The 21,311-nt window shown below is 37.9% G+C and overlaps 1 protein-coding gene across 1 annotated transcript in view; it reads right to left on the bottom strand.

The window, feature by feature from the left end:
- LOC309404168 (nesprin-1-like) overlaps positions 1–21,311 on the bottom strand; it is a gene marked incomplete at both ends in the record, with an annotated part of 124,338 nt that overhangs the window by 81,889 nt on the left and 21,138 nt on the right. The window contains 13 exons of the mRNA XM_081998553.1: positions 1,272–1,511; positions 2,355–2,573; positions 3,602–3,746; positions 4,410–4,747; positions 5,135–7,295; positions 8,051–8,316; positions 10,146–10,322; positions 11,749–11,874; positions 14,072–14,218; positions 15,176–15,352; positions 17,909–18,061; positions 19,364–19,690; positions 20,454–20,624. Coding sequence (XP_081854679.1) covers positions 1,272–1,511; positions 2,355–2,573; positions 3,602–3,746; positions 4,410–4,747; positions 5,135–7,295; positions 8,051–8,316; positions 10,146–10,322; positions 11,749–11,874; positions 14,072–14,218; positions 15,176–15,352; positions 17,909–18,061; positions 19,364–19,690; positions 20,454–20,624 — 4,647 coding nt within the window. The remainder of the gene's footprint in view (positions 1–1,271; positions 1,512–2,354; positions 2,574–3,601; positions 3,747–4,409; positions 4,748–5,134; positions 7,296–8,050; positions 8,317–10,145; positions 10,323–11,748; positions 11,875–14,071; positions 14,219–15,175; positions 15,353–17,908; positions 18,062–19,363; positions 19,691–20,453; positions 20,625–21,311) is intronic.

Raw genomic sequence — 21,311 nt, 5'->3', positions numbered from 1 at the left:
AGAATGAGAATTAACCAGTTCAGATGCAGATATCTATATCTAAAGTAACTTGTAAATTTTCTAAAGTAAATTATCTAAATTAATTCATAAATTATCTGAATTATCTTAATTATCTTAATAAATTATCTAAAGTAATTCCCTATTGATGGGATTTGCATTGGCAGAATATGTAGGATAAGGTATGGATCAAGCATCTGAACGCCATTTTTGATCCAGGGGCCTATCTCCACACTTCCACCAAGACAGAATTTTTGTACTTTCCTCAAGAACTTGGATCTCCTGTGAAAAACAGAATCTTTTTCAGGCAACAGCTTGTAGCTCTTATGCACGTGACATGGATATTACTTTGATATTCCCAAATTTGATTTATGTTTGTATAACTTTTCATAGCTGAATCATGCCTTATTGACATGAGCATGAGATCATCACAGACCCTATTTCTTAGAAACCAATTCTAAGGGAAGAATGGAATTACAAAAGTGCTAATATCTACACATTTTCTACAGGGATTGCTATTCTAATGTAATCAGTTACACATGCACACAATGAACTTTGCACAGGCTAGGTGCAGGGTTTACACTCTTTTTTTCCATTCTCTGTCTCTCTCCCGCTTCCCACTGTGGGGATCTAGTTAATGGCATCTTAGTGAAGTTATCAGGTGGATATAAGTCCTAAAGCGTAGCCATAAAACTTCCTTTTTACATTTTAGATTTAGATAAACATTCATATAATTGCAGGGTGAAATGTTAAGATCTGTTTCATTTGCATATGCGCTAAAGTCCCCTGTAATTTTCATAAGATACCTACTTTTGATACCTTAAGTGCTTAAGCACCTTAAGTGCTTAAGCACCTTAAGTGCTTACAACAGGGGAAACAAAGTGAGAAACAACTTAGGATACAAAAAGATAAAAGGTTACTGTTGATGGTGAGATGCAATGGAAGTGTTTAAAACCAGTTACAACTTTAATGTTGTTTATACAACTGTTACATAAGTCACTATAATTCCACAAGGCAAGAAGTCCATATTCTAAAAAGGATACTCCTGCTGATGGAAATAAAAAATAATGCTATAAACATATTTCAAAATTAAAGATAAATAAATAAATAAAAATTAAACAGATACTTATTTTAAATACAGTAATATTTAAGTATTTTAATTGTTAATGATAACAAAAATGACAGGTGAACTCTTTTTAATGAATCATACGGTACCATTTTTGTATTGAATCTTTAAAAATATTGCCTTACTTGTGGCATCGATCTTGCATTGCTTTGATTTCTTGCATGACTGATAGTTCCTCCTGAGATGGAGGCTTTATTTCCACATCCTGAAGCATGCTGACAGCGTGCTGTTTGAGCAGGCCCAAAGATGACAGCTGGTGCTCCACCTCTAGAAGGAAACTACTGTGGTAATCCAGGAGTTCCAGAAGGTCTGTCTTGGATGCCTTTTCCACTGAGTTTTCTGGTAAGCGACCTTGTAACTGGTCTATTGCTATGGTGGCTTTCTGAATCTATGGAAAGAAATGCAGTCTTGGCAATAAAGAAATTAAAAAGAAGCTAGTACAACTGATACCAAAAGGTGCTAAACCCAGTGCTGTACATTTAGATGCTCTAAAACAGTTCTGGTATACAGCTTGTGCAGCAGTCTCTATAGCATACATAAATCTATGCTCTAATGTGCTACATAGGGCTAGCTAGCCCTAGCTCTTCACAGTGGACTAGGACTTGCTAAAGGACTTTTTTGTCAAGTGATGAGTGGCTCCTCATATTTTTAGCGTTTATTATCTTTATTGCCATAGGACATAGAGCTCTAACCCAGGGCAGACCTGTATTTGGCACAAGCCACACATTTAATAAAAAGATTATCCCCATTCCCAGAGAACCTGCAATCTGAGCATAAAAATAATGGACAACAGATAAAAGGAGTCAGGTAAGATAGAAGGTAAAAAAAGAGACACATGATCAATGAGCAGGGAATATCACCACTGCATAAACTTAGAAATAGCAACTTCATACTCTTTGCGAGGGGGGAAGAGGGGGAAAGAGGTTGACTTAGTCTATAATAGACCATCTAGGGAAGAGAAACATTGAGGAGAAGATTCTGAAGAACTACCAGAAACCAAAACAACTCTGTATTTACTATACATTGATGCATATAAAAGAACAGTGCAAACCTTGGAGTGAATGGTTCTAAACCTAGGTCTTCCATAACTGTTTTTTTTCTATGACCTGCAAAAAATAGCTGTTATTCCTGCTATCAGTTTTCTCTACCATAAGATTATTAATAAGGCAGTATAATAAGTGAAAACCTACATACAGTTAACAAAGGAGGATTTACCAAGACCAGAAGTTACCTTATCATTAAAGCCCTTCCATTCCTGCACTGCATCTTCCAAAATTTTCTCTTGTTCTTGGGCTACATTCCGGAGCCGTGTCCAGCGCTGCCAAACTGTTGTCATGGATCTACTTATAGTTGCCTTGCTGGCATCATTACTAACTTTTTCCAGCTGTGAAACCTTTTCTTCTAGGGCTGTGATTTTCTCATGGAAAGAATTCACTACAGACACAAGAGTCTGAAAAAAGCAAAAACAAGCACCATTCTCCTGTTTTACAACACAGCTCATAACTATTCAACACACTTGGGGGCAGATGAGCCACTTCCATCCACTGCAGATGAAAAGGAGGTATTCTGTGCTGAGTGGAGGCAGTTAGGTCTCACTTTATTTTTATACACAATATATTAGCTACAGCTACTTGAAGGACCTGGTCCAAAATGCAGCTCTCTGGAAGCAGCAGAAATCTGGTGCAACCAGATTTTCTCTTCCTTGCTAGCCCGTCAGAAGGGATGGAAATGAGTATTCAGGACCCTTCTCATAGCAAAGAGTGACTTCTATTAGGGTCTAAAAATGAAAGCAGCCATTCATGTGTTTAAGCATACATTTATGTCATGTTTATCTTTAATGCCATTTTAAATGTCCAAGGGTGTCAAGATACTGTCATGGAGCTGGCAGACATGACATTACTCTTAAGGGGACATTCCTGCCTTCACAGAGACACAGCTGGAGACCATGGAAGGATGTCTGAAATGTCACTAACTGTCTATACTAAGACAACTGATTAGCAACCTAAATACTTGAGCAATTCTTTTAAGTTACTTCTTTTTTTTTCTTTCAGACTAAACGAGACTTAATATTAAAACCCAGCCCTTCCTGTCCTAGTAAAACTATTTCGTATGATCCAAAGCAGAAGGACATTTCTATTGATCCAAATTTCTTGTAGGGTACACAGTTTTTCTTGTAGGGTACATATGTACCCAAGGCTTTTAGGAATCTCCTGGTTCCTTCTAGTTCTCTACAGTCACAGGCACATAGACAGACATTGAGCTGAAAAGCAATTAAAGATAGCTGTCTCAGTCACGCCACAAATAAAATGTGCGTTCTGCGCAACACAGAACACCTCTTGGTGTGCTATGAACAGTTAAGCGCTACAGGAAAAAAAAAATCTAAAAACTCAAATTCAGGTTGCCACAAGTAGAAATCTACATAATGTACATTTATTTTCACTGAAGGAAAAGTATTTCATATAAATTTCAGTACCTTACCTTATGTGTTATCAATTTCTCTTCTGCTTCATGAGAAGAAGCAGCTTTAGCTACTGAGAATTCAGATAATTTTTTCTCAGCCTCATTCATCACTTCAATAACCTTCTGTCTTTCTGTCTGGTATTCCTGCCACTCAGAAACACACCTTAAACAAATATAGTTCCAGAAAGAACAATTAACAATTTAATGCAATATAAAAGCATTTGAAAATGAAGAATATTATTGCACCCAGTTTTCAATGTAACTGCTTAGTTTTGCTTGTTACGCAGTATTTTGCAAGAAAAACAAAGATTATTGTGAAAAAGCATACATAGAAGTATATGCTCCTGATTTTCAGCTGTGCCTTACAGACACAGCTGGGCATTTAACAGCCCTTGTTTGACTCTTCCTCACTGACTTTGCCTACGTTGCATTTTAAACCCACCCAAACTTTTGTAATCCACAACATTCAGGAATAAGAAGTAACAGTTATGCTGGTTAAAATGGTATTTCCTTTTAGTTCAAAATGTCTGCTTCGATTTGTTTCTGTATAGCTCTTATACCAGGTAAAATAAGGGACAACGATTCTGTACTCTTCTTGGTGCTGTTCCAAGCTTTATATAATTTTATTATAGCTTTCTCAGGATGGCACATCTACTCAGTCAGTGGCAGAGGAAAAAACAGAACCCCATAGCTCTGAGTCCCGGTATCTACTTCTCTCATCAGTGGTACAAACATTTTACAAAACATCAATTAATGTTGTGATCTCTTTCTTCCATCACCAACAAGGTGATCTTAAAATGAAAGGAAAGGAAAAAGATGAATATACCTTTGTAACTGCTCTTTCTGGGTTTTAGCATCTTGCTTTGTCCCTTTGGCCTTTTCCTCCAATTCAACTACATTCTGCACCAGCTGCTCTCTTGCTGTGGCTTGGATAAAGGGCTCTATCTCAGATACAAAGCCCTGTAACTCCTCCAGATGATTACTGAACTGACTTTCTGTGCTGAAAAATTCAATGTGGTTCCTTAGGTTCTCCTCAGAGTTCTCAACATCAAGACCATTTCTTGCTAAATGTAGAAATTCCTGAGCATCTTCAAGCCAGTCATTTGCTATCTGCATTACTTCATAGTATCTTTGGCAGAAGCTGTATAATTTATTCAAGGTAGCCTGAAATAAAAGGGAAAATTATACAGAGGGTCACAGACACAAAATTCACAGCAGCAACAAAAATATCCTCTGCTGAGAGTCTGGATTTTGCCCATGCTTGCTTTCTTTTCCTTTCATTGTATCTAAGATAAAGGTCTGTAGAGACTACATGGAAGTAGGTTTTGAGTGAGTTTGCACTTCTACATGCAGGTATAAATGCATATTAAGTAACCCTTTCTCCCCTTCCCAAGTCATCCATGGCAATAGGCCACAAGCTAAGTGATTAAAAAACCTGAACAACAGGATTATTAAAATCAATCCTTTAATGATGATTACAAACAGCAAGCCACAGAGCCAACTTTTTCAGCTTCGTGAGCGAGAAACTAATTATACTTAGGGTGCACTAACCTGTCTCATGTGTATGGCTTCTTGAACTTCACCGTCTAGTTCTGTCAGCTCAGCAAGAGTGTTTTCCAGGTCAGCAGGTATCAGCTCCTTTGCTTTCATATATCTCTCTTTCTCTTTATTGCTGAGTGCATTCATTATTCTCAGGCTTGACTGCACTTCTTCCTGATGTATCTGAACCTTTCGGATTTCTTCTTGGATGCTTTGCAGTTTGAGGTCCAAACTTAATGTTCCATTAAGTTCTGTTTTCACCTGTCTCAACCAGTTGAGTGAGCGGCAGATTTCCGTCTGGAAGTCTATACTTTGCACAAGTCTGTTCTCACACTCCATCACAGTGTCACCAATGGCAGCATGCAAAGACTTCAGTTTCTCTTGCCAAGACTGCACTTGGTGATTTGTTGCCTCACATGCAGATGAGTCAAGCTGAGGAGAAAGGGCTTCTAGATGTTCAGTTATTCGCTTCAGAAGACTCCCAGAGTCTTGCAAGCTGCCCACAAGAGAATGGTATATTTTCAACTTCTCTTCTATTGGGAGTGTTTCTTCATTTACCTTTATCTGCTGCTTCCTCACTGCCTCTAATTGTGCCTCAAACTGCATACACATTTTCTCATGCTCCTGGCATGCTTCTACTGTGTCTTCCAATAGGCTGATTTTCTGTTCTATTTGCCTCTTCAACTTGTGATATAGCCTAACAAGTTTTAGCATCTCATCTGGTTGCCATGGCTGGCCAGTGCTTCGAAAGGCCTCCTTTTTCTGGTTTAGTTCATCCACTGCTGCACCAAGGCTCACTACTTCACCTAAGAGATCTTTGTAGGCCTGCTGGAGTGACACAGCTTCTTTGGCTAAAACAGCAGCTGGAGCTTTGTCCATGTTAATAAAGTGATCTTCTAGCTCAGTTAGTGCTTTACTTGTCAACTCAATCAAAGAAGCATACTCTTTTCTGGCATAAATTGCTTCCTGAACCTTATATAATTTTTCTTTTGCCAGAGCAGTGACGGTATTGAATTGCTGAGGGATAATGTTAAGTTTTTCATTCAGGTAACAATGATCCACTTCATTAAGTGATGGTAGGATTTCTTGGCCATCTCTTTGCAGTGCAAGTAACAGATTTTCATATTCTGGAGATTGCTCGAGAATCTGTTGATATTTTGCCAACTGGCTGTATAGTTCAGAGTTAGAATTCATTACATTGACTTCTGGGAATGTGACGATATCAGCTTGTTTTAGCCAATGGCAAGCTTTATCTAAGTCTTCTTTGAAATATTTCCTGGAAACTATATTTTTCTCCAGTTCTAACAATCTCTGGTTACACTTTTGTAAGACAGTGTCATACACATTCTGTAGCTCTTGCAGTTTACCTAACACTTCACTCTTTTCTTGTTCTGTTGCTTCTTTCATTAAATCCCTTCCTTGAGCCCACAAGCCTGTGACTTCAGTTTGATAGGCCTTCAGGTTAGCCTGGGCATTCTTACAAATCCTGATCTGTTTGTTCACATCTTCTGGCAACAGACAAATGTGTTCCGGAAACGTTACCTTCTTCTCATGCTGGTGAATTTGGTTTGTAGCCTGAAAGATTGCCATGAGGAACTGGGTCTTTTCAGACAGTGCTTTATTCAGGTGCTTTCTCCTCTGACCTATCAGATCACTGAGACAATCTACATGGTGCTGCGCATCAGAAAGTACTTTCTGCAGTTCCTGCCTTTCATTGAGACCTAGGTTGGTCATCACCCTGTCAGCATCCTTCACAAGCGTCTTCAGAACAAGCTGTTTGGCTTCAAGCTCACTGCAAATGGTAAGATGATCCATGAGAAGACTCTGAGCCAAATCTGGAGGAGGGCTCTGTTTAAGAGCCTCTGAGACACTAGGTTGTTGCTCCTCTGCCCATTCCATTAGTTCCCGAAATTTGGAATGCACCAAACTGAGCTCTTCTAAGGTTGAAACAGAAACTTGAATTTTCCTTTTGACAAGATCCTCCAGCTGAGTCCAGCGTTGCTCAAAATGACCACATTGTTCCTTCACTAATTCCTTGTCATCAAGATTCAGATGTTCTATCATCTTCTGTTTCTGATCTTTCAAATCTTCCAGAGCAAATCTCCTTTCCTGTAGTGCCAGTGCCAATTTTTGCAAAGCTTCAAGGTGCACGTGTGTACTTTCAGCATCAGATCTGTTATCAAAACGGACAGGACAGAAATTAATTGTAAGATTCTATCTCAGGACAGACTTTTAAGAGAGATCAGGATGAATTATAAGCCCCCTATATATTGAAATCAATGTTATAAATACCTACAGTTTTCAGATTCTTTTGAAGGGACCAGTCTTGAATATTACTGAAAAAATTTAACATTTTTATTCCTCTCCCTTTCATCTGCAATATGGTCATAAGGCTAACCATACAAATTAACATGAATACTACAGAGCATACTGGTTATATCACACATATAACAACAATATCGAGGCTGAAGTGAATCTTGTTCCATGTAAGTAATAGACTGTCACAATTTTACACACAGCTGGTGTATTTATGCTATACAAAGCATCTGCAAAAATTTAGCAGCAGCAACTAAGATTTAATATAATAGTCTAATAGATAAAACACAACATCACAATGAAAAAATATGAAACACAGTAAATACAAATGAAGGACCTCAAACAAAATAGTCAAAATTCTTGAAATATCAGAAAAAGCTACACCCTGAGATGAGATCAATCAGTACTTGCCTTAAAGACAAACACTGAAGATCTGGCTTCTCAAACTCTCCTTATTTCAATACAGGTAATTGTCCTATAATAAGGGAGGCTTGCTTTTAATTAAGCATGGAAAAAGTGAGTTTTAGTGGATCGAACTTAGAGAAACTTTGTAAACAGCCCTTTTGGCACATATGCACTAAGTAAGCTTTGTGCATGCTACTCCTCTTTTACCTAGCGAGGTTGTCCCACTCTTTTGTGAGTTTTTCCAAGAAAACTTCAACTACATTCATGCGCTCGTGGTAATGCCCCGTCCTCTGCAGATCCTCCTCCCTCTGTATGAGCAAACTGTGCGCCTGAAGACAGAGGTCCAGCCACTGGTTGCTCAGTTCTCCTATTTCCTTGTGTTCCGGTGATTCCTGTCCTTGGGTTAGTTTGTTCATCTTCTCAGTCACAGAGGTAAGAGCTGACTGCTTAGACTGCAACTTCTGACTGAATTCCTGAAAAAAAGACACATGTCAAAACCAATATGGTGACACCTCATAATTTTAAGATGGAATTTAAATAAAACCTCTGAAATAAATAAATAAATAAATGAATAAATTGTGTAAGGACTAGTTATCTGCCCAGGCAAATGCTGTGCAGATGTAAATTGGAAGAAGTGCCTTCTCCCCACCCCTAACCTTCCTCCCCATCTACTCAGGTGAGGACAGGTTGCTTATAGACATGAAAGCAAACCAGAGCAGTTTCCATGTGCCAATCATAAATAGAATTCATGATCAAGTCACACCTTGTTGTCCAGGCTTCTGGACTAGCACAGCTCCCACTGTACACTAAAACATTCAACATAGTCTGGGTCTCATAAGAATTAATTTTACCAGTACTGTTCCTAGCTCTTTTTTTTTTCCTTTTCCTTTTTCGTTAGAGACTAAAAATATGACACAGAGTCCATGAGTCAGTGAGACCCCACATCCATACTTTGTTTTGTCCTGCTTCTATAACAGTGACAGTTATTGCTGTCATTATTGAAACAAAGCCAATGATTATCTAGGTATGATCGCTATTTGAGTTAATAAATTCTGGTAAATAAAACAGCCCACCTGCATACACATTTTTTACCTAATAAGAAGTCACAGAAAACCCAGAAAAAGAATATACAATATACTAACAACTAAAACTAACCAAATATTTTTCAGCATTTACATGCTGTAAATATGGTAAATATGATATTTTCCCAAACTCTAGTTCCAATAACTGTAACTAAACAACCATGATCAGCTCCATCACTTTGGTCGGATGACATGTTTTCACTGAAGGCTGCTAGGAGTTCTGGAGAAGAGATGCTACTGCCCAGCTCTACCTCATTCCACTTTGTTACTGCTTCAAATGGAGGTAGGCATCTTCCTTTACCAGGGCAAATTCAAGGAAAAAATACACATCGTGCCACATCTGACAGTACAGCAGGTGCCTGCCTTTCATAACAAGTTCCTGACTGAAATAGTGAAGAAATACAGACTCCTGCTTCTTCCTGGACTCTAATGATAGCTAGTGTAACAGATTTCAGTCCACACTGTGCGGAGGTATCTCCAAGGTCTATGACTTTGTTCAATCGCTTGTAGAACAAACACGAAGAGGAAGTGCTGTTTACTTTTCACCTAACTCCTGGTGTATCAGAAAAAGAATACTAGCAAAGTCTAGACCAAAAATGCAAAACCTAAGCATTTAATAATTTAATAAAGAAATAATCTGTTTTCCTGTTTCTTCTTCTTATTTTACTGATGTTTGTGATGTGTGCAGAATGGCCATAAAAATTCTGTCTTCTGTAATGAGCAAGAATGATGGAAAACTTGAAGGCATTTGTTTCATTATTTAGGGTAAATTAAATTGGGTTTCTATCATACTTATTCTCCAGTAGTTTTCAGAGTCCAGCAACACTAAATAGTTTCCCAGGCTAATCTTGAAATAGATCTAAATAATTTACAAGTATTCAACTCAAAGAACTTAGCAAGCATTAAGTTGCAGATCTTATCTTCAAGTCCATTGTGATCAGCAATTAGGCTATTAAAAGCAAAGACAAATCAGAACAGTAGACTGAAAATTGTCTACTGTTAAAAAAACAAAACCAAAAAATATTAAAGTACAGTGTTTTGTTTTCTGTGTCATCCTGTAGCATCAATAAGGAAACACTCTTTCCTCTGTCTTCTTTGCTCTTGCTCAGAACATACTTAGCAATAGTATGCAATACGTGCATGTAACATGAGTCATAGTAATACCAGCCACAGGATGAACTTCTTCCTTACTTTCTGTTCTTAACCCAAAGCCTCCTTACCTTAACCTGGAGTACCATGTTCTGGGCAATGTTTAGCTCCAACTCTGCCCGTCTCCTTTTCAAATTCTGTAGTTGCTGATCTGCATCCTGGAAATACATCCAGAGCTCAGCCTTCATTTGTTTGATCTCTTCCCAACCTTGAGCCAAATACTGTGAGTGCATTATCTGTTGCTCAATCTAGAAGAAAAGAAATGAAAAGGAGTAGGAATGCCTTAACGCATCTATTTTTGGGGAATGGAGGATGAATATCATTCTTCCTCTGAGCACAATACTGCACTAAAGCAAATTTCTGCACTAGATTCTGAAGGGGCTAATATCCACAAAAAGAGTCTTAACCTTCCCAAAGTAATAAAAATCAGACTAATCAAAGGAAAGCTGTAAAAAAATATTATCATTCACCCTTGAGAGAAGCAAGTATATTTATAAGTGTGTGTATTTCAAAGTGTTCTCAGTCTTCTGTTAAAGCTTAAATTAACTGTATAATTTAGCCTACTGCATGCCAAGAATATTGCTCGGCTGTACCCTACATGCCTTTTCAATGACCAAATAAAAGCTTAAACTAAACACTTGCATTTAATCTTCTTAGCCCCATTATTTTCCCTATATGCCTTTTGTAAAATGCCAATAAGAATGCTTACCGGATCTGAGGCCATCAATCACCTTAAACCAAGTCATATAGCTTCTTTTGCTCCAAATACAGAGTAGGGTGCCTTTAAGCTTTAGACACTCAACCAGCTTAATATATCTCAGCACTGTACCACCTGTGATTTATTAAAAATGTTTCACTGCTTTAAATATAAAAGGAGAATCTGATGTTTGGGATGCCTTTTAGTTAGTCAACATTTGGACTGCCTTTTTTTTATGAATTACTTGTATTTGTACAATTTGCTTCTCTGGTATGGAATACTGTTACTGTACATATTAGATTTTTACTCTTGGTAGAAGTAGTTTCAAAAGTTTGGTTGTACGTGTATGTGAAACTAAATTCTTCATTTTTACAATAGGAATGCTCATAATGTTTCTTTTCTAAAAACTTATGTTTATAATTTTATTCTAAAACCAAGCATTATGATACTTTAAAACTTAAAATTGAGGTATACTTCTATAAATTCATATGCTGAAATAGATGCACTCTGATTTATTAATTAAACCACCATAATTTTTTATGATTATTATAATATATTAGTATATCCTAATAAGAACATAAGTGTACTGTTGTATAAATAACATTAAAATATGTCTAAGCTTTAATAAAATACAGAGAAGAATAGATTGAATTGTGGTTTATGAAAACAAATAATTTGTATGGTTTTCTTCTACAGAATGTTATTTGTGTGGCTTTAGACCAACATCTTGTAACATTGCCTTTAGCAGCCTTTGTTGTGTGTCCTTGTATCACTATCAGGATGGCAATGTGTGATTTAATTAAAAAAAAAAAAAAAGGGTAGAAAGAGAAAACTATTTCTGAAAGAAATACTTAAGATGAAAGTAAGCTGACATTTCTTTAAACCATTACCCAATATGACCTCTTTAAAAGGGGACAGATCAAGGAAGTTAAAGCTCTCAATAGGATTAAAAGCAGGTTGTTGTGGTTATCTTGTACCATTTGTTTTGTTTGTTGAATATTTGTTGCTGTACTCTTCACTGTGACATCTGACAGATCACACATGGAGCACAGAAGATCCAAGTACGTATTGGCCTGCTCCTGCAGAGCTCGGAAATGTTTTACCTGAGGGAAGATAAACCCCAAATAAAATCAAAGATTATTTCCATGGTCTCAGAGTTTATTACAATCATGCCTTTTAGCATTTTTACTTTATCCTATTATTTCCATTACCTGTAGACTTACACTATTTTATTAGGTAAGGCTGCTCTGTGATAATTAGGGAAAAGATTAACTCTTAAAAACTTGATTAGCATCCAATTATCAAAGTGCTTAGTGATATATGTGTTACCTAGTTTATTTCTTTATATATAAATCGTTACGTAGATACACACAGTTTCAACAAGGTGGCTTCCAATTCACCTTGGGAAAGTAAGCAGAGCTTTATCTGATTATTAAAGTGTCATGTTCCTATACCTACAAAATTATCCCGTGTCTAATAGATCATGGATCCAGCCCACTGGCACAACAGGCTTTCCTACACCTTCTGAAACCCTCCCAATGTCCTCAGTATCTACAATTGCCAAGATCAGACAAATGACACTGTTAAGGGTTCTTGCTCTCAACATTGCCCATTCACCTCTTGCTATGAAGTTTCCTCATCCCAGAAGAAAATGATGGTTTTAGTATTGACAAGCAGGGCAATAACATACCTCCTAGAGTCCCAGGGAGGAGGGGCGAGTGACCACCTAACACAGAGGGGCAGTGGTGGGTCCTTTTTGCAGGCAAAAAGTTGAACACAACAGCAGTGTGCCCTTGTGGCAATCCCAAATTACTTTACTAGCAAGAATGCAGAGAGCAAGCTGTGGGAAGTGATTGTTCTCTTTTACTTACACATGTCAGGCTGTTCCTAATGTATTTGGCCCAGTTTCCCTCTTCCCCCCATAGAAGAGATATTGGCAAACTGGTATAGGTCCAGCAAAGGGCTGGGGGGGAGGGGGGGGGAGAATATGGGGCTGTAGTATGTGGCATTTGGGCAGGTCTGAAGGAACTGGGTTTGTTCAGCCTGGAGAAAGGCTAACTGCAGTCTGCCATTACTTAAAACGGTAAGGGGTCAGATGGGGGCAGTACTGAGAAGACAGAGCCAAACTCTTTTGCTGAGGTGAGCAGAAAAGATAGTAGAGGGAAAAGTGACAAGCTGCAACAAGGAAATTCTTTCTAGATATGAGGGAAACTATTTTTCACACTGAGAACGGTTAAGCACTGAACAGGTCCCTAATCCTCAGGGATGGTCAGGGCCCTCAGTGCACCAAAGGACTCTGCAACCTCTATCTCCCTCTCCTTGGGGTTTGGCCACGTCTGCTCAGGGCCAGCCCTGACTCAGCCCAGCTAGAATCTGGCCAATGGAAAAGCATTCAGAAGCCTTCCCCCTTGCTCAAGAGCTGCATGTAAGCTCAGGCCCTCACCCGAGCTACGCTATAGGTGCATCTGTGCCTGGCTGATGCTCCTGGACTTGCCTTGCTGCCCTGACCTCCTGCCTCCACCTGGGACTGGCCTCATCCCTACAGACTTGCCTGGTGATCACCAGATGGTAGTTGACACCAGGAGGACTCTGCTCTCCTCACCTGTATGCTGCAGTTCTGCACATCACTGGGAAGGTACTGATCTGCTGGCCCCACCACCACCCTCTGCTCCACCCACCCTTGTGGAGCTGCTGTCTGTAGTTATTTCAAGGTCTCTATTAAGCCACATGGTGGATGAGACAGCCCTGAATTCCAGCATTTTGAGTACCATACCAGTTTAATTTGAAAACAAGGTACAAATCCAACATAAAATACATTAGGTTTCTAAGAATAATCAAGAAGCAACGAAACCATTCTTAATGGCTAAATTGGTCTGGAGGCAATTCTATGCTCTTAGGCTGAAAAATTGTTTTAATTGCCTGGTAACAGACTCTGTGTCCATGGTACTATGAAACCAGGTCTCCTATAGGAACATTAGTAGACAGATCGGCAACTGGAGAAGCAGAAAGACACAACCTCCCTGCTAGATAAATCTGCGGAGTATCTGAACAGGTTATCTAATTATCCAACTTTTTTCAGTAATAAATTTCTCAGCATTCAGTAGAGCTAGCAAAAGCCCTGTGTGATTTTTCACCTAATATTTTTTACTCATGGTATTCCCTTGGGAGCTGGGAATAAACAAAGAGGCTACACAGCCCTCTGAGAAGGTCAGAGAATATCTAATTTCTATTAATATAAAGCTCTTACCTGAACTCACCTTATTAAGGATAACTGAGCATTTTCAAGTGCTGAACTTTTACCTGTTTAACTGCATCTGCCAGGCTGAAAGGTGTCCAGGTAGTTGGCTTTAGCTCTGACTGCACTGTAGACAGCCAAGTCTGGCACTGTTGTAGAGTGTCCTGATGATTAACATGCTTCTGGAGTTCATGTTCCAAACTCTGGTACACCTAAAATAAACATTTTGCAAGGTTGTCACCTTTTCAAGAGAGCCACTGTTGTCTCTCTTCTCCCACCTTGAAAACTGCAGATAATACAGAACTATTAAGGCTGTGGTTATTTTAGCTCTTGTACATAAAAGTACCAAGGGATGAAAGCTCCTTAAGCTCTCACTGCACCTTGCTAATTTGAGAAGATGGATAGTATCTAAGGCAAGCCTTCTGGAAAGAAAAAATAAGGATGCAAACAAAGAACATTGCCTCTTATTTCTGTATTCTTGTTCAACATTTTGCCATTGATCTAGTATGAGGTTTTATGCAGCTCTACAAATCTTCCTGACAATGAATTCTACTTTTTGGGCATTTGTTTTGGGTTTTCTGGTGGAGTTTTTTGGTGAGGTTTTCTGGGTTTTGGTTGGTTGGTGGTTTTTTGGGGTTTTTTTTGTTTGGGTTTTTTTTGATTGTTTGTTTGTTTTTTGGTTTTAGGCTATGCTTGCCTGATCTCCTGATTGGATTAGCAGAATGACCCAGGTAGCCCTTCTTAACTGTATATTCTGGTTTTACTAAGAGCAACAGTATTTCCTAGCACATAGTTAAGACCTGTTATGTACATGTGCAAACTACTGACGTTAAGAGTGCAATTTGCTCCCTAGCTTTTGAAGTAGGAATAGTTCTAACTCCTTTGCTGGAGCTGCTGAGAAGCTAGTGTAACATGAAGGTAGCAAGGGTGCGGCAAGATTAAGGTCAGAACTGATAGGCAGCAGTTTTGCTGGCTGCAAGGCAACATTTGGATCACAAGGAATTCAACTGTAGCACAGTAATGATGAAGTGCTACATTAGTAACCTGTAGGCTCAATTTAAATGGAGACAGTAGAAAGTTTTATGCCATTTAAAGAAACAAGCACTTGCAGAAATAATAATGCATGTTATTCTTAAATGGCATACAAATATTTTTGAAACAAGACTTACTCTTTGGGCTGTGCTACATATGGCAGAATAGCTGTCCTTTGTTCCCTGAAGATGGCTTTGAATGTTTTGCTTAAATTTTGCTTGAAGGTGTTCTGTGCATTGATTGATCAAGTAATCGCCTTTACTCTTAAGGTTGTTCAAACGATCTTCAAATCCTGCAATTTCTTCCATGATAGCCTAATAAATAGATAAAATGCTTTTGAAGAAATATTTTAAATTTGAAAACATGTTCTGCATCACAGCTTTTTAAATGAGGTTTTGGTTTTTTTCCTCTTAATACTCTTTGTCTTTGTATTTGGAAAAAGTTTTCAGATTATGTGTATTGTCATAGTCAAGCTATTAGAGTGTATACACATTGTAAAATTGTCAAAAATCTGTATATAGATATGCCACAGAAACATCAGTAGGACTGTCATAATGTGTAAACATGATATGCTCATGCCTTAATCTTCCTTTGTTTCATATGCTCTCTGGGACTCCACCAGCTTCGCTTGTGTCTAGTAATGAGGACTAAATCTGATGATGAATCATATCTCATTCCATAAGCTCTTCCACTGTAGACTGTTCTTTTCATTGACTTTGGTGGAGACAAATTTATATCCAAGGAGGTTGGTTACTTAAAGAATAACACACTAATCACAATGAGTTAAAAGATATCAATATTCACCCTTGGAATCTCAGTTGCAGGGAGTTGTGGGGAGGGTTGGATTTTGCTTTCTTTTATCTTCTAGAAAGCATTGGCTATTGATGTAGTGAATGATTATCATTAATAGCATCCATAATAATACCTTGAATAAAAGCAATGGAGGAAATGCTCCAACCTAATGCGGGGTGGGGGGATGGGGGTGGTGCGGGGGGAAGATTTGAAAAGTTAAGGATAAAAAAAGACTTTAAAAGTGCCAGACGAAAAATACCTTAGGAGTAAAATAACCCTAATCTGCTTTTTGTGGTATATTTCCTGGGAGATCTCCGCAAAAATCTGACAGAAAATTCAGACCAGCATACAACAAAGCTCTTGTACAGATAGAATCTGATCCAAGAAACAGTGCTGACAACAAGATAGATTTGTTAACTGCATTAATAACAATGATGTTTATTTACACAGTTAGCAGTAAGAGGAATGAAACAGGTGAATGACAAATAAATAGAGCTCTGGAGTGCAGACAGAGAAACAAAAGAAGAAAAAATTTTATTTTACCAAACAAAGGAAGTTTAAGCAAACCCACCTTGTGGTTAGCTAGTTGCTGAGTGATTATTTCAAGACTGTTACTCTCCATGAGGTCTGGGCTGACCAGCCTGCTGGACATATGTAGTAACCATTTCTCCCCTTCTTGCAAATCACTGTTGTAATCCTCATGTTCTTTTACTCTCACCTCTAAGGTTTCAACATATGCCTGTGGTCCAAAATAACCAAAATTAAATATTCAAGTAATCACAATAATAATAATAATAACCCCCCACAACAACAAAAAACCAAACCAAAAACCACCAAGAGGTTGAAAGCACTGTAAGCGAGTTATCTTCTAAATTTATATTCCTGTGAACATGATTAGACTGTTAAGGAAGACAAACGGATTACTTGTGTGAATAAACTGTGGTACTAATCAGTATTTTCACCCCAGATGAAATACTATACTGTGAAGACTAAGGAAAACACTGAGGATTCTCCTCACTTTAAGAAAAAGAACACTTTCAACTTGACATTAAGTTCACTTAGAAACAGCTACTACATGCTCTTTGAGAGACTGCACATGACTACCAAATATTATGGTTGGGTCCCTGCTGCTTACAGCCTTTGCACATACATATTGCCTGTGACTGTGGTGGGCAAATTAAGAATGTACACATTGAGTTAAAATGTATTTATTCTTTTTAAAAAAGATTTTTCATAAGCTTCTCTATTTTTATAAACTCATCAACATTACATGTAATGCAATAGGTATCAGTTTTGTGGTATAGATCATAAGGTCTGTAAATCAAAAATCAACTGTAAAAAAAAATATAGTTATCTGCGATCAGTGGATGGATTGGCAATTAAAGGTACTTAGGTCAAACATAAGTACTGACATGGTTTGTAGAGCTTATCCTTGTTAGGAGTATAATCTATTAAAAGCTTTGGGAATAATCATACTTTAAGATGTATTTAGAAGTATTAGATCTTTCAAAGTACTACATACATGTGGACTAATGAATTAATGTTAATTACTAATGGTCTTGCTGAATTAAATTATATTCATTTTGCATCTTATTTTTTCCAGTGACTTCCATTCAACAACTAAACTAGATTAAATAGCGTTTGTGCAAGATCTAGCTGAAATGAGAGATAATATGGTATAATTTAAGGGCATCTGTCCCTTCAAGAAATAATTTAATTTATATTTAATTTAATTTATAATTTCTAATAATTTAGAAATCTATTCAAAGCAATTAAAAATTGTAACAATAGTACAAACTAGTCACTGATCTATTTCCCTTTGCTGCTATCAAGACTTCTCCTGCCACACTCAAAATTAATTTGAAGTACTCTTGTTAGGTTTATTGAGGTAGAAGTTCTTTCTGTAATGAAGAATCATCCCTGCGCCACCCCCCGTCCTCCAAAAAAAAAGTAATTAAATATAACTGGCTCCATGTACAGGGTGTGACATGACAGCATGAAACAAATAGTCAACTTCTTGAAGACGGGAAAAATACAGCAAATTGAGAGAACCTAGAGTTTTCTTCCTGACTTATTACCTTTGTTGTGCTGCAGAGTTCCTGGTAACTGCCCTGAAGGTCTTGAATGTTGTTCTTTAGAGCCACATCATTCACCAGATCAAAAAGTGCTTCTCCCTTTTCAATCACTGATTTTATTGAAGGCTCATGGGACAGAACAGTCTGCTGTATGGACTACAATGCAAGCAAGAATTAAAATATATATATATGGAACACTGAAGATATATTTCACTAACTTCCCTAACTATCATGGTATATATCATCCTTTCCAGATGAGACGAGCTTTGCTACCAGTACAGGACTACGTTTCTCAGCCATGCTCTGAGATAACATCTTTGCAGGCATCTAAGAGCAACTGCTCCTTTTGCGAGTGGCTAGTAGCATGGCTAATAATCTGGAGCTGGTAAAGGAAAGGGAGTTAATATGTGTGAAGGTGCAAGTGCTAGGGATAAAGCTTGCTCAGAGGAACAAATTTGGCAAACAGGTGTGAAAGTATCACCAAAGCCATACCCTTAATGAGACAGTATACAGGTGAGTGCATAAGACTGTACTCTCAAGAGTATGCAATCTGATCTGTTATGTCATTGTGCCACTGGCTCAGACAGCATCGCACATGACAGCATCTATCAAATGACAGTGAGATACCAGCTCCTCAAACATGTAGAAAGCAAACACACAGCTATGACATACGACTTTGAGTATTGAAGTCAGTGAGGAGTAGCGGGCAGTTTCAGAGGGAAAGACTTGATGCTGTGCAAGTACCGCTGCGTAATAGCCGAAACATTGGTTTGTTAGCAACACTGGTTTAGTCACAAATGTAAAGCACAGCACTCTATGGGCTGCTGTGAGGAGAGTTAGCTCCATCCCAGCCAGACCTAGTACACATCTTATGAAATATCTCTAATCCCTGGAGTATTTTACAAAAACATCATTAAGAGAAGCAATGGGGTTTGCTGTCAATATTTTCTACTAATTTTTACAACTGGAAAAAAAATCCAAACACTTCATTAAAATCCTAACTAAAAACAGAGGAGGCCATGGCAGCTGACTTAGATGTCAGCTGAGCTGGGACATTCAGCTTCAGCTTTCTGGTTAATTAAGCCAATGTAGACAGAGGCAACGTCTGCAGCGAAGAAAGACCAACTGATTTCTATCCTTGCTTAAATAGCAGTTCACCCCGTTGATATCAATGGAATTACTCATGTGTGTACTCATAAAATAATTTTGCTCCATAACAGGAAATGTTCATATGTGGAAGCCTTATTAGGACATTCACATTTCAAATCCAGGTTCTGACTCTGGTTTGTAGATGCAGGTATCCTGCATCTTTTCACTTTGATGCTGATTTGGAAATTCAGATCAGATGCAGCTCATACATCTGTTGAGGAAACTTGAACATACACCTGGACCAGAGGATTTATTCTGAGTCACTAGGTCAAAACTGATTTAACAGTACAATGATATAACCCCTTTTACCTTGTATTTGGACAACTGGGCCTTCTTCTCATAAAGTTCACTCTTTGGCTCCGCTGGAGCATGTAACATGGCTTGATACTCCATGACCCACTGAGTCTGTGCCTTGTACTTGTCTGAGAACTCCTTTGCCAGCTGAAAGCACTTCTCTGAAGTCATGAGCTCTTTCCTGATGGAGCCAGCCAGCTCTTCAAGCTGTTCCACATGATCTCCAATTTCTTTTCTTAACTGGTCAACTTCATTTTCTCCCATGTACTTTATAGCTCGCTCCCCCTTCTCACGGGCAGATTTCAGTAAACTGTAGCCTATGTCCATATCACTCAACAGGAGCTGTGAAGGAAGTGTTCGTTAACAGAAAATGTGTGCAAGCTCTTGCATTTTTTTTTCTTTTTAATTCATTGTAGTTCCATTATTGGTGAGAGGCTAGCTAATTTTTTTTTATTTTTGCTAAGGACACAGAAGGAATTGCTAGGGAAATTGAATGGACTTTTCATTACAAAATTGCCTGGAGCGAAGGTGTGGTGAACTAGAAGGAAGCAGAAAAAGTAAATATTTCTGTTCTGCACTGGGCTTATGAAGATAAACACAGAAACTGAGGTGTTTCAGGAGAGGATTCATACTCCAAATTCTGGAATAGATTAAAGTTTTCCCTTAGTGTATTATGTTTAAGATGCAAGACTTATGAAAACTCATGTACAACTCCGAGACGAAATGTGAGTTTTACTACTGAGTTATAATGAGGAGAAATAGGAAGCACTTCTTGCCACAGTGCATACTGATATGAAATATATATATAGCAGGATGCCTTGTGAGGGGAATTTATTTTAAGTTTTAACCTAAAGCAAAACATATACAACTAAGCATTATGCAAACATAGGATTATATTCTTTGGAGTACTCATAACCTCAAAGACCAAACAGTGATCTAATGCATTTATGACATGAGAACAGAAAGTTTTACACTGGGTGGTCCTTACCCTATTAGCTTCTCTGGGCAAAGTGAAGTCAAAATTTTGAGCAGCTGTTAATATGCATGATAAAATATAGCCTCTTTTGGCGAACAGAAACCAAAATTGCATTCAAGAAAGCTGTACCTCTAGTTTCTGCACTTTTTTCTCCATTGCTGTTTTATCAACCGCTTCAAACTTGGTGATCACATTTCTGAAGTTCTTGATAGTAGCTCCGTACCAATTTGTATATGCACTAAAAGCCAATTCTGACTCCTCTATGCAGCGTATTTCTTCTTCCAGAAACTTTATTTGCTCCTTCAAACAAATATGGAGGGTAGGGAGAGGAAACAAGAAACACACAGATGTTTATCATTGCTATTGGCTACAGATAGCAATAAATTACTATTTAGTAATACAGCCTGATATACTAAGATTACACACAGGTTTTGAGCTCGTTCATATCTAGCAGATAATTCTCGCTGGGGTCTTGCCAGGGTGTACATATAGCAATCATTTATGTTAAAACGGAGTTAATACTAAACACTGAAAAGGTACTTATATTTCGCATTTTGAATTGTGACTTGTGATTATGGTACTATGAGACACTTACTATTTAAAGTGACCGGAAGACTTATCAATTCAAGTTTTCCCTGTACCTATGTGTTTCAGTGATAACCTAAAAACAGTTCTCTAGAAGTCATTCAGCATTCAAACATATTGAATTCTGAACTTCTCTCCTGAAACTGCCAAAAAAGACAGTAACAACATCTGATTAATACTGAGTATTTCTGAAAGGGCATTATCCCAATTGTGGTTCTTTAATACATTTAGTCCAATGAAATTACATGCATGTGTGTACATATATATTAATATATATGTGACTATTATATTATTGAGTCTACAGTAATGAAGAAACTCTGATAAAGTCTAATTAAGAAAGTCTGTTTATACTTGCTTCTTAGCTAACAATTTATGATGTTACAATGAATTAATTTTCATTAC

Source organism: Phaethon aethereus, assembly GCF_964289735.1.
Source record: "Phaethon aethereus genome assembly, chromosome: 3".
NCBI classification, from domain to species: Eukaryota; Metazoa; Chordata; class Aves; order Phaethontiformes; family Phaethontidae; genus Phaethon; species Phaethon aethereus.
This window is presented reverse-complemented; position numbering and strand designations above follow the sequence as displayed.